The sequence below is a fragment of the Suricata suricatta genome, chromosome 16, assembly GCF_006229205.1.
Source record: "Suricata suricatta isolate VVHF042 chromosome 16, meerkat_22Aug2017_6uvM2_HiC, whole genome shotgun sequence".
Lineage (NCBI taxonomy): Eukaryota > Metazoa > Chordata > Mammalia > Carnivora > Herpestidae > Suricata > Suricata suricatta.
In genome coordinates this window covers 58,687,417-58,699,016 of record NC_043715.1, presented here as the reverse complement: position 1 = coordinate 58,699,016, position 11,600 = coordinate 58,687,417, and the positions used below count along the sequence as shown (strand labels likewise).

The 11,600-nt window shown below is 50.6% G+C and overlaps 1 protein-coding gene across 1 annotated transcript in view; it reads left to right on the top strand.

The window, feature by feature from the left end:
* The window catches only part of LOC115279933 (zinc finger protein 671-like), an 11,523-nt gene extending 1,400 nt beyond the window's left edge, over nucleotides 1-10,123 (top strand). The window contains 5 exon segments of the mRNA XM_029924429.1: nucleotides 7,141-7,263; nucleotides 7,851-8,275; nucleotides 8,277-8,571; nucleotides 8,574-8,862; nucleotides 8,864-10,123. Of these exon segments, the coding sequence (XP_029780289.1) occupies nucleotides 7,141-7,263; nucleotides 7,851-8,275; nucleotides 8,277-8,571; nucleotides 8,574-8,862; nucleotides 8,864-9,035 (1,304 nt within the window). The 3' untranslated portion in view covers nucleotides 9,036-10,123.
* The last annotated feature ends 1,477 nt before the right edge of the window (nucleotides 10,124-11,600 follow it).

The window sequence follows — 11,600 nt, the reverse complement described above, 5'->3', positions numbered from 1 at the left end:
AGTCGGAGGGCGGCCGCCGCGCGTGGGGACCCGGCTCAGGTAACCGCCCGGCCCCCGGGCCCTCCCCGCCCTCCCTCCACCCAGACCCTCAAGGCCCGAGCGCGGGGCGCCTGCTCGCGTCCCTGCGGCCCAGGTCCCGGGGTCCCGGCCGGGAGGCGCTCGTGGGCGGGGCCGCGTGTCTGAGCGCCGGCGTGACGGGTGCGGGCGCGGGCTGAGGGGCGATACTGAGGTCTGTGCCTCAAGTTTCCATTCCAGGGCCGGGCAGGGGTATAGGGAGACCTGAGTCCCTAGACTCATTCGTCCAAGACTAGCCTCTTTCCACAGAGCCCATGGCTTTAGAAGCGGCTCTGGAACTCCAGGGAACGGAGGGTGGCTCAGTCCCTCACCCTGAGACACGTGTTCCGTGGATTGTGCTGTCTGGGGACTCAGTGCTCTTCACTCGGTCCTCGGGCCTAGGGACCCTGAAAGTCGTGTCATAAGTCCATGCCAGGGTTATATGGAGGGGCGCCTGTTCCCGGCAGTGTAAACAGACGTGGAAGGTTATTCCTAGATTTGATACCAGGGTGTGCAAATTCTTAGAGGTGATACTGCACTCCTGTCCCCCAGCTCCTTGTTCCCACCCGGAAGAAAGTCTGGACCACAGTGGCTGCCTGAAAACTTGGGTGTCTCCTCTGGAGGTGGTGCGAAGCTTGCATCGGAAGAGGGAAGCAGTCTTACCAGGGTCTTCACCGCCTCCGACTGGAGGCCGTGCTAGTAGGCGAGGGCTGCGCTTGAAAAGGCAGAAGGACGCCCAGGGTGGAGGCTGCTGCCAAAGTCCAGGCCAGTGTGAATGGTCGAGAGCCATCGCTGAAATGCGATTGGATTCTGGATTTGTGTTTTGAAAGGGGCAGCTAGATTTTCTTGTGAATGCTGAAGGTGCGAGAACCAGGACTCAGAGTTGGGTTTTGGTCTTATAGAAGTAGGGATGGGGGCTCCTGGGTGACTCTGAAGGTTGGTTAAGCATCTGACTCTTGATTAGGGCTCAGGTGATCTCATGGCTTGTGAGATGGATCCTGGAGTCAGGCTCTTTGCTGACATCGCGGAGCCTGCTTGGGATTCTCTCTCTCCCTCTCTGACCCTCCCCTGCATATGCACACACACTCTCTTTCCACCTCTTCCTCGCAATAAATAAATAAAAACTTTTTAAAAACGGGGTGCTTGGGTGGCTCAGTTGGTTCAGCATCCAACTTCAGCTCAGATCAGGATCTTGGTGGTCTGTGAGTTGGAGCTCTGGTTAGGGCTCTGTGCTGACAGGTCTCTCTGCTCCTCCCACCCTCATGCTCTCTCTCTGTCTCTCAATAATAAATAAATGTAAAAAAATTTTTTTAAAAAGTAGAGGTGGAAGCTGCATCATCTGCCATGAGGAACTGGTTATAGGAGTAGTACTCACTGGCGGTACCAGGAGCTGTGTTTTGACCCTGTTAAGAGTCTGAAATGTTGTGAAGACCACTGAGGGGAGGCGTTTAAGTGGGCAGCTGAGTACATAGGTCTGAAATCTCGGGAGCGATTCGGGATGAAAGCATCCAAAATGTGGCGGCTGCTGTGTGGGACCAAGTGAATGAATGTGGGTCACATTTAGGAGGGGTGATCTTCACGTTACCATGTAAAGCTGTAAAGGGAGCTGAAAGGAGGGTGGGTTCAGAGGCCTGGGTCTCGGCCCGGAGACCTCCCTGACTGGTGTTATCAAGCTTTGCAAACACAGGTGAAGGAAGCAAGTGGTTATCAGTGGGGGCAGAGGGTGGGGACGGGGTAGGTGTTGTCTGGCAGGTGGCAGGGCTTCCGGGAGAAGTGCGGACATGAGCTGGATGGAGAGGCAGAAAAGGAGGGAAGATCTCCGGCGAGAGCGGGTGCCTACTCACCGTTCTCTGTACACACCAGGGACTTGGGAGAACTTCCTGGGGCTTATGGTATTTTATTCATCTTGAACGAGAACGTCAGGAGCACATGCGGTCATCTGCGGGAGTCACTGAAGCTGGATTGAGCCACCCGCGGGCTGAGCTCTGAATGAGGAAGGCTGTGACCACTGAGAGGACAACAGGGGAGCGCAGGAGTGGGAGAGGGCCCCGGGCATCGGAGAGCCGCACGCGGTTCTGTGTGGTTGAGTCGGAGGCAAGGAATGGAACCGGGAAGGGAGATCTTACTAGGTTTTGGTGCTGTGACACTAAGGAAGCCGTTGAATGTCTGTGATATTCCTGGGTCCTGTTTGACTATGTCAAGCATAGTCTGGATGCCATCTGCCAAGTTTAGCATAGGCCTAAAATCAGGACCCATTATGGGCACCCTTAACGTATGGTGAAAGTGGGATGGCTAGGATGGCCTGCGTGCCAGGTCCTGTCCCCCCGTGTTCCTGCGGATCGGCTCTCTAAACCAAACACCCTCTCTTCATCAAGGACATTAGAGCAGTTCCAGTGTATCTCTTTGCAGTAGGTTTCAGTTTCCTACCAATTCATGGGTTTATGTAACAAGCCAATCACCTCTTCCCGTGGGAACCAAGGTTCACCTCCTTCCTGATACGACAGAGCTTACATCTCAGGCCCCTGGTGGTTCATTCTGTTCTTCATTCTCTTCTGGAGTTCCCCCTCCATGTGGCCCTGTGTGGTGTGCATGTCTCACTCCTGCGCTGTGAGTATGTGTGCTTAATAAATTGCTGTCAGTCTCCTCTGGCCAGTGTCAGATACCATGTTTGTCCATCTCCGTATCTGTAGGGTGGGAAATCCACCCTCACCAGTGGGATGAAGAGATGCTAAGTAAAACTCAAATGACATGTGGAGAATCCAGGGACATGCCTGACCACATGGAGTGGGCCAGCGAGGTGATGGTGGCCATGGGCATGTGGCTGTGGGGTCCAGAGATGGAAAGGATGTGCCCTATAAAGAATGATGTATACTCAGAAAGAGAGTGTACCTGATGGTTCCAGAACCCGGTATCGAGGCCTTGGCTGTAGCAGAAAAATATGAGCAGCTAGATCCCTTATGCCAGGCCATATGTTGCTTGTTGCTTATGTCTGGACCCCATGGTTAATGGGTCCATCAAGACACAGTGGTACCAGTGGCACCAGAGCACAGTTTCTCCTCTGAGTTGAGGAGCTCGGAAGGAGGGTGGGCATGGGGCAGAGAGGTGGGGGAAGGGATTGTGTCTTCTCAGAAGTGGACTCTGTGGTTCATCTTCCACCATCCCAGCAGGGCACTGTGACCTTTGAGGACGTGGCTGTGTACTTTTCCTGGGAGGAATAGGGTCTCCTTGATGAGGCTGAGAGATGCCTGTATCACGATGTGATGCTGGAGAACTTGGCACAGAACCTCCCTAAGGCCTTCAAATGTACCCCTGTGCCCTGAGATCCTCTTTCCCAAGGGACAGCTATATTCCCACATTGGGATCATGAGCATTGCCTCCTTCCTCAGTTTCCTGGGTAGGTGCGGTGGTTGGTTGGGTGAAGGCATGTGCACTGCCCTCTTCTGTCCTTTAGCAGCCCTCGCACTTGCTTCCCTCACACTCCCAGGGAAGACTGCAGGGCCAGGAGTCTTGAGGTCATCCCAGTGAATCCTACCCTCTCACTGGCCAGGTGACTTGTGTCCAGATCCAAGACACCTGTGTGCCCAGGTCTCCTTCCTTCCTCCAGCTGACATTTCCTCATGCCTGCCTGTGCCAGGTGTTGCCATTACTGACAGTCACTACTCATGGATCAGAATCTATTCTTTCAAGATCCTCCTTTGAAGCTCTCTTTGTTACAGTGTTCTTTCCTCTGGTATAGCATGGGGTGTGAGTTGTTCTGGACCAATCTTTGGTGTCTTTCTGTTTTGTCTTTCCCTGAATCCTTGTATTACCCAGGTCCCCTGTAGTTGGTTATTTTGGGAGATGGAGAGCTCCGTGGTTCACAGGATGGAAATGAATTGTCTTCATGCTGCTGTGAAAAACCAGCGTGGCTGGCTGGTTAAACATACATTTATCTCTCGCACTTCTGGAGGCTGGGAAGTCCAGATCAAGGCATCAGCGTGGTCTAGTTCTGCTGAGGACCTTGTTCCTGGTTAATGCTGCTGCCTTCTCTTTGTGTCCTAACATAGGAAAAGGGGTCAGGGAGCTTTCTGGGGTCTCATTTATAAGGGCACTAATTTCATTCATGAGGGCCCTACCTTCATGATCTAATCTCCTCACCTGATACCATTACATTGAGGGTTAGAATTTTAGCATGCATTTTGGGGGGACACAGACTTTCAGTCCATAGCCTTCCACCCTTGGCTCCTAAAATTCATGTCTTTCTCACGTGCGAAATGCATTCATCCCTTTCAGCAGCCCCCCGATCTTAATGCATCAGGTTTGAATTCTAAAGCCTTATCTAAATATCATCTCTGTCAGGTGTGGGTGAAACTTGAGGTATGATTTATCCTGCAACAGATTTCTTTCCAGCTGTGAACCTGTATAACCGAACAAGTTATGTGCTTCCGAACTACAGCGGTGGAACAGAGGTAGACAGGGATTCCTGTTCCAAAAGGAAGAAATGGGAAAGAAGAGAAGCGATAGGTAGCAAGTAAGTGCAAAATACACAGGCAGATTTCATTAAGCCTTGAGCCTGAAGAACACTTTATGGTTCGATGGTGTGCCGCCCGGGCCCACGGAGCAGGGCTCTGCTCTGGTGCTCTCCTGGATTGCGGATTCAGGACTATAGCTCTTCCCAAACTGGAACCACAGGCTGGTGGCTCTACCACTTTGGGTCCAGGCCCTGCTGTTCTGAATACTGGCTGCCTCTCTCTACAGCTCTCTGCCGCAGCCCCTCCCTGAGGCCCTGGTAGGGACATCTGGCCTTCCTGAACCAGGGAAGTGGACCCACCCATTGAAGTCACTCTACCCCACTGGCCCATGCTTTCTGGTCTGTTGGTGGGAATGGCAGCCCTGAGGATCTGATCATCCTGAGGTGCTGGGCAGGGCAGTGCCATTCTTCCCTTGTCTTCAAGAATAGCACCTGACTTCTGTGCAGATGGCTGATAAAGTCTGGTTCATATGCATTTTGATATCCTTATCAGTCACTTGGCCACATTCTTAGTGTTTCCTTGTGAACACTGCATTTTCATTTTTTTCAATGTGGATAGGCTGACAGTTTTCCACATCTTTAAGTTCTGGTTTCTTTTTTTTTCTTTTTTCTTTTTTTTAATGTTTATTTACTTTTGAGAGAGAGAGACAGTAGGAGCTGGTGAGGGGCAGGGAAAGCGGGAGACACAGAATCTGACGCAGCCCCAGGCTCTGAGCTGCAAGCACAGAGCCCGACGCACAGCTTGAACTCACAAACTGCAAGATCATGACCTGAGCCGAAGTCAGACATTTAACCAACTGAGCCAACCAGGCGCCCCATATTGTATTTTCTGTTTATTACTCTATTAGAGCCTGTTTTGTTTCAGGTGGATTGTGAGAAAGAAGGTAGGGAGCCAGAGGACCCAAAAGTTGTGAACACACTGCACTATGAACTGAACTGGAGAGGTCAGTTGTAAAACTAACATTCAGAGGATTGGTTGGAGTTAAGGAGGTTGTGACTAGTGAGGATAAAGCATGTGTATAATAGATGAAATAGTGGCCTCCCAAAGATGTCCATGTTCTGTTCCTCTGAGCCACTGGATATGTCACATCACATGGCGTAAGGGACTTTGTGTATATGATTAAAGTAAGTATATAACATGGGAGATTCTCTGTTGGGCTCAGGGTAATCACAGAAGGATAGAGTCGAAGACGATTTGAGGAAGCAAACAGAGGTCAGAGTGCTAACATTTGTTGGCTTCGAAGCCAGAGAAAAGGGCAAGGAGGCAAGGACTGCATGAGGTCTTCAGAAACTGGGAAAGGTCGGGAAACAGAGTCTTCTGTAGAACTGCCAGTAGGAACCCAATCCTGATCTTGTCCTTGTGAGTGCTGTTTTGGGTTTATAGTCTCTAGAGCGGCACGAGATGAGTGTGTGTTAAGCCACTATGTGGCGGTTTGTCGCAGCGGCTGTAGGAAGCCAGCACGGCGTGCAGCAGAGAATTGGGGGAAGGCTGCAGGTGCCTGAGATGGGCGTGTAGTTCCGAGTGCCTGGGATTGAAGAAAAGGTCCAGATCCAGGGCCCTTCAAAGCGGGAACGGGGGCTTTCCTCGGGCAGTCGGGGCCACTCGAGGTTTGTTCCAAGATGCGATCCCCAGTGTGCTGCCACACGTTCTCTCCGTGCCGTGTGCAGAGCAGCATGTGAGGGTCTGATGTGGGCAGAAGGGTGGTGCTAGGTGGCATCTGAAGGTCGGGGGGGGGGTGCGGTCTGAGGAGTGGCGCGTGCTAGAGGACAGGGTGTCAGCTGATGGCCTGCTGCCCTGTTACTGGGCTTCCATGGGAGCACTGAGCCGAGGTTTATGTCTAGGAGGCAGGATTTAGGGCACCGCAGGGGGACCGGCAGGCCGATGGGCATGTGGGTGAGCCTGACGTTGTTGTGGGTAGATAGAGCGGGGATGCTCAGTCAAGAGACTTTTCCTGGACCCTGCTGGCTATGTCCTTGCAGGGCTGTGTGATCTCGGAGGACGTTTGTGTACTTCTCGTGGGAAGAATGGATGCTCCTTGATGATTCTCAGAGACTTTTGTATCAGGATGTGATGCTCGAGAACTTTGCACTTTTAGCCTCTCAGGGGAAGGTCCACACACCAATCCCATCTTCTTTCTCTTTTGCCCCATGGAGTGCTGGTCAGATCACGGGCACCACTTCCCTGCCAGGCTTCCTGGAGGAGGTGCTGTGGGTGCCAGCTCTGAGCCATACAGAGTGTTCTCACCTCTCTGCGAGCCAGTCCTGAAGCCGTGCAGCTAAGGCTTTCGGAGTCACAGCGTGAGGTTTGCCCCAGGGGTCCCATCAGCTCAGTCATTTTCTGGGCTCGTGCATCTGTTCAGAACTATGGTACCTCTGTGCCTAAGGTTCTGCTCCCCTTCTCTAGGTGATGTTTTCTGGGGCTTAATTATACCAGGAGTTTACAGGACCTTTGTGCCTGCAAAACTTTCCTTCAAGGTTTTTGTGTTGGTAATACTTGTTTTTTGAATTTGTGGAGCATCATGGGATGAGTTGCTCTGGCCAGTAGAGGCTGCTCACCTGTCCTGTGTCCCCCTTAGGGACTGCACCCTCCACATCACGCTTTGTTGCACTACTGAAGCAAAGGGAGGATCCCTGGCTGCCTGAACAGGTGGATGCGACCCCAGCCACAGAAAGAGAGGCTCAGAAGGGACCTGGACCTGGTGAGTGCATGTGGGGGAGGGACATGATACCACAGCGGGGTTCAGAACGGGCAACATTAACTTTTCACACCAGTGCTTGGTTTCAAGGCTGTATTCCCTTCCTTCCCCGTTCTTGACTTTATAGCTTATTTCCTGTCTGACTTGAAGCTCCTTAACGTCTCTTCTTGCCCTGCACCTGGTCTTCTCCCCTGCTCGGTCTGCATTGTTCTGCAGTGCTGACTGTGTGTCCTGAGATGTGCCCGTGCCCTTGAATAATCCTCGAGCACCGGCTCTACACCTGTAAGTGGATCTTCCTGGGCCTGCACGTGCCCTCTGCCTTGCACTCCGCTGTCTCAGCTGCCAGATCCCTCCTGGAAGCTGTTCGCTGTACTCTGTCCATGTCTCCTTGTCTTCAGGGGGCCTCCGTCGTACTGTGACCTTCAGAGACCCAGTTCTGCGTTGTAGCCCCTTCCTTAACCTGCCCCTACCTCCCTTGTCCCGTAAACAGTCCCACTGATGTGTTCCTGTGCACGTCATCTATGTGTTTGTGACGGGGTTGCCACATCCAGCATCCAGCATACAAGTCAGCAACTCTTCTCTGCTTTAAGGTTGGTGTGCAGCGGAGGAGGGTGCATCTTCTGTCCCCTCAGGAGGGTCACAGGTCAGGACTCCCGAGGCAGGTCTGAAGACCCACGCATGTGGCAGCTCTGGCTCAGTACTAAAAGAAATCTCCCACCTGACTGAACCGCAGCAGGGAGAAGCCAGGCCGAAACCACACACGAGGGGGGCATGTCGGAAGCAATGGTGGCGCAGTGCAAGGCTCCGTCAGCACCAGAAGCAGCCCACTGGAGACAGGCCCTTCCGAAGAGATGAGGGCAGGGCCTTCAGGAAAAGCTGCAGACTCCGCACATCAGAGAAGACCTCCACGTACACTGAGGGTAGAATGGACTTGCCAGCCCGCTCTGGCCACCTTCAGCACCAAGTCCCCCATGTGACTTCGAAGCCCTACAAGAGGACCAGGCTTGGGGGAGCCCTTTTGCACTGGACAGAGGCGTCACGAGTGCACTGAATGTGGGAAAGTGTTCACCCGCAAAGACACACTTAAGTGGCCTCAGAGAATCCACACTGGAGAAAGGCCTTATGAGTGTGGCCAGTGTGGGAAATTCTTTAGCCAAAGCTGTGACCTTTTTAAACATGAGAGTGTACACACTGGAGAAAAGTCTTACGAGTGCAGCGAATGTGGGAAATTCTTCAGACAAATCTCTGGCCTCATTGAACACAGGCGAGTTCACACAGGCTAAAGACTCTATCAGTACAGTAATTGTGGAAAATCCTTAATAGTAAGTCTAACGTCATTAGACACCAAGAAGTTCACACAGGAGCAAGGCCTTATGTATGCGGCACATGCGGGAAAGAGTTCAGCCGCAAACATACCTTCGTTCTGCACCAGAGAACTCACACTGGAGAGAGGCCTTACGTGTGCAGCGAGTGTGGGAAAGCTTTCAGCCAGAGCTCCCACCGTAATGTCCACTGGAGAGCTCACAGCAGTGGTTATGAGTGCAGCAGGTGCAGGAAAGCATTCAGCTATGTCTCTAAGCTCCTTCAGCACCAGAGAGTTCACTTACGAGTGCAGCAGGTGTGGGAAAGGCTTCATGCAGAGGCCAAATCTGATTCGGCACTGGAAAGTTCATAGTGGAGAGTGGCCTTATGTGTGCAGCAGATGTGGGAAAGAGTTTAACCGCAGACACACGCTTGTTCTCCATCAGAAGATTCACACAGGAGAGAAGACTTAATACTGCTGCAAATGTGGGAAATCCTTTAGCCAGTGCTCCCAAATTATAGTACATTTGAGAATTCCTAGCAGGGATCATGTGCATCAGACACAGGACAGCCTTCACCCAAAGTCCAAACCTTTTTCAGCACTGGAAAGTCACGCTGGACCGAGGCGTCAGCCGTACAGCCGATGTGGTGTCTCCTCATTCAGCCTGACCACTCTTCCCAGAACAAGGCTCTGAGACCAGGCTCTGTGAGGGGGTCTTCGTCCACAAGTTGTAGCTCACATTTGTGCACATCCACGTGGGGGAGATTCCTTGGGAGCACCTGGTATGTGAGGTGCGTTCAGGAGCTGTGTTGCATGTTGTAAACTGCCGTGTCCCCTTGCCAGTGGCAAAGCCACCCCACCGTTACCATCTGGCAAAGTCCCACAGTGTGTGTCTGTCACTTCATGCTCAGGCAGGTGAACTTCATGCTGTCTCCACTGTCCCTCGCAGTCATGATTGGCCTTCATGGCCCATCGGGGGCCTCATTTCCTCTGTTTCGTCTGGGTTAGGTGTGGAAGGAGTCGTTCATGAGATGGGTTTTCCTGGCAGTTTGCAGAGGTTTGTCTTCATGGACTCTTTGGTCTCGTGAGATGCTCCCTGTGGATGTCCACAGTCTTGTGTCATCCAGCCCTGGAACCATATGCCTCTTGTACCTCGTGTTTGTACAATAAGAAAATGCTCATTCTTTGAGCTATTTTTAATCTTGGGGATTCTGTTCATTGTGTGGAGTGTGTTGAGGACACAGCTGTGTTCTACCAACATGGAAGGATTAAGCTCACGGGAGCCTCAGCTGTCTGTGTCTCCGACGGACAGCACGATGGCGGAGACAGATGGCAGTTTTCCATGTCTCATTCGGGTTCGCCGGATTTGTGTTGCTGCCCAAGGTCTTCTAGGAAAGACTTCTGAGCTTTATGAGGTCTGGATGCTAGTTTAATTTGTGGGTCCGTAAGTAACTGGAGAGGTGGTTGTGAAAACCTCCAGTGCATCTGGAAGGGCAAATTTACATGCTTCCATTTTATAATACCAAATAAAGGAAGGTGGGAGTCATTTTCCCACATGGATATTTGTGTAATCTTTTGCACAAATCAAATGACTATATAGGGACATCATTTTATTTCACTGTGCCACAATCACACTGTCTCAATTTGTATAGACTTTTAAAAAGTTTATTTATTATATTTATTTATTTATTTATTTTGAGAGAGAGAGGGAGAGAGAAAGAGGGAGGGGCGGGGGGGGGTGGAAAGAAAGAACCCCAAGCAGTCTCCATAAGGTTAGCACAGAGACTGATGCGGGGCTTGAACCCATGAACCATCAGATCATGACCTGAGCCAAACAAAAATCAAGAGTCGGCTGCTTAACTGACTTAGCCGCTCAGCCTCCCCTGCAATATTTTTTATCTAACAGATTTGCCGTTTTTTATGTTTTGATCTAAGATTAAAACTAGAAATGTTTGCTGTGAGTTTTTAACTAAATCTCTAATATTTTATTTTTTCAATAATTTAAAAGAGTTATTTCTGTTAACTAAATTCCTTCTATGAATTCATCGTTTACTTTTATCACATATAATTGCCTATAAATTTATCCTAGGTTTATAATAGTAAATGCAGATTCTCCTCTTCTTTTTTGGGAATTTAAATCTATCTTTTAGCTATTATTTTGCCCTATTAAAAGGATTCTGCCTGGAAGACTTGATAAGGGGATATCCTTCTTGATTTGGGAAAGCCCCCATATTTCACCATCTAATACTGATTTTTTTTTTTTTTTAAGTAGGCTACACACCCAGTGTGGAGTGTAATGCAGGTCTTGAACTCAGGACCCTGACAGCAAGACCTGAGCTGAGATCAAAAGTCAGATGTTTAACCAGCTGAGCCACCCAGGTGCCCCATGTAATACTGAGCAATAAGTGAATTTTGGAAAGAAAAAATGTGTTCCTCATATGCAAGGATTCCCTTTAAAATGTTGAAAATTTTCTTTTTATTTTGGTTTGTATCTTTGCACCTTTATCCATCATGAAACAGATCTCCTCCTAGGTCAACTTTGTGCGTTTGTTCAGAATTTTCTCAAATGTGAATTCAGTCTGTGGCTGTGACAATTGGGGGACTCCTGTAGAAATCCAGGTTCCTTCCCTCTTCCTAAAAATGTGTAGCTGGGCGCCCTTGTCGTTAACTGACCAACGTTTATTGGCCGCTCCAGGGTAAGCGGGTTATGTTTTCGGCTCTTCATATAGTGCCAGGACGCAGGTCTGAAACCGCCTCCCTGGGACGGACAGTAGAAGGGCACACGTTGCCCAAGGCAAGAGGGACCACCTTTGTAACGCCTAATCAGGAAAGGCCGGCTAACACCTTTACCTTTCCTAGAGGCCTAGAAGGCTAGTCACGCCCTACGTGAGGGTCCTGGGCCCACTCTGTGATTGGCCAATACTCTAAATGTTGTGATTGGGTCCCGCCAAAAGTAACAAATGCTCTAGGCAATGTGAATGGCTAAACCTGCTGTCATAATAATGATTGGATCACTGTACCTGTGTCACAATTTCCT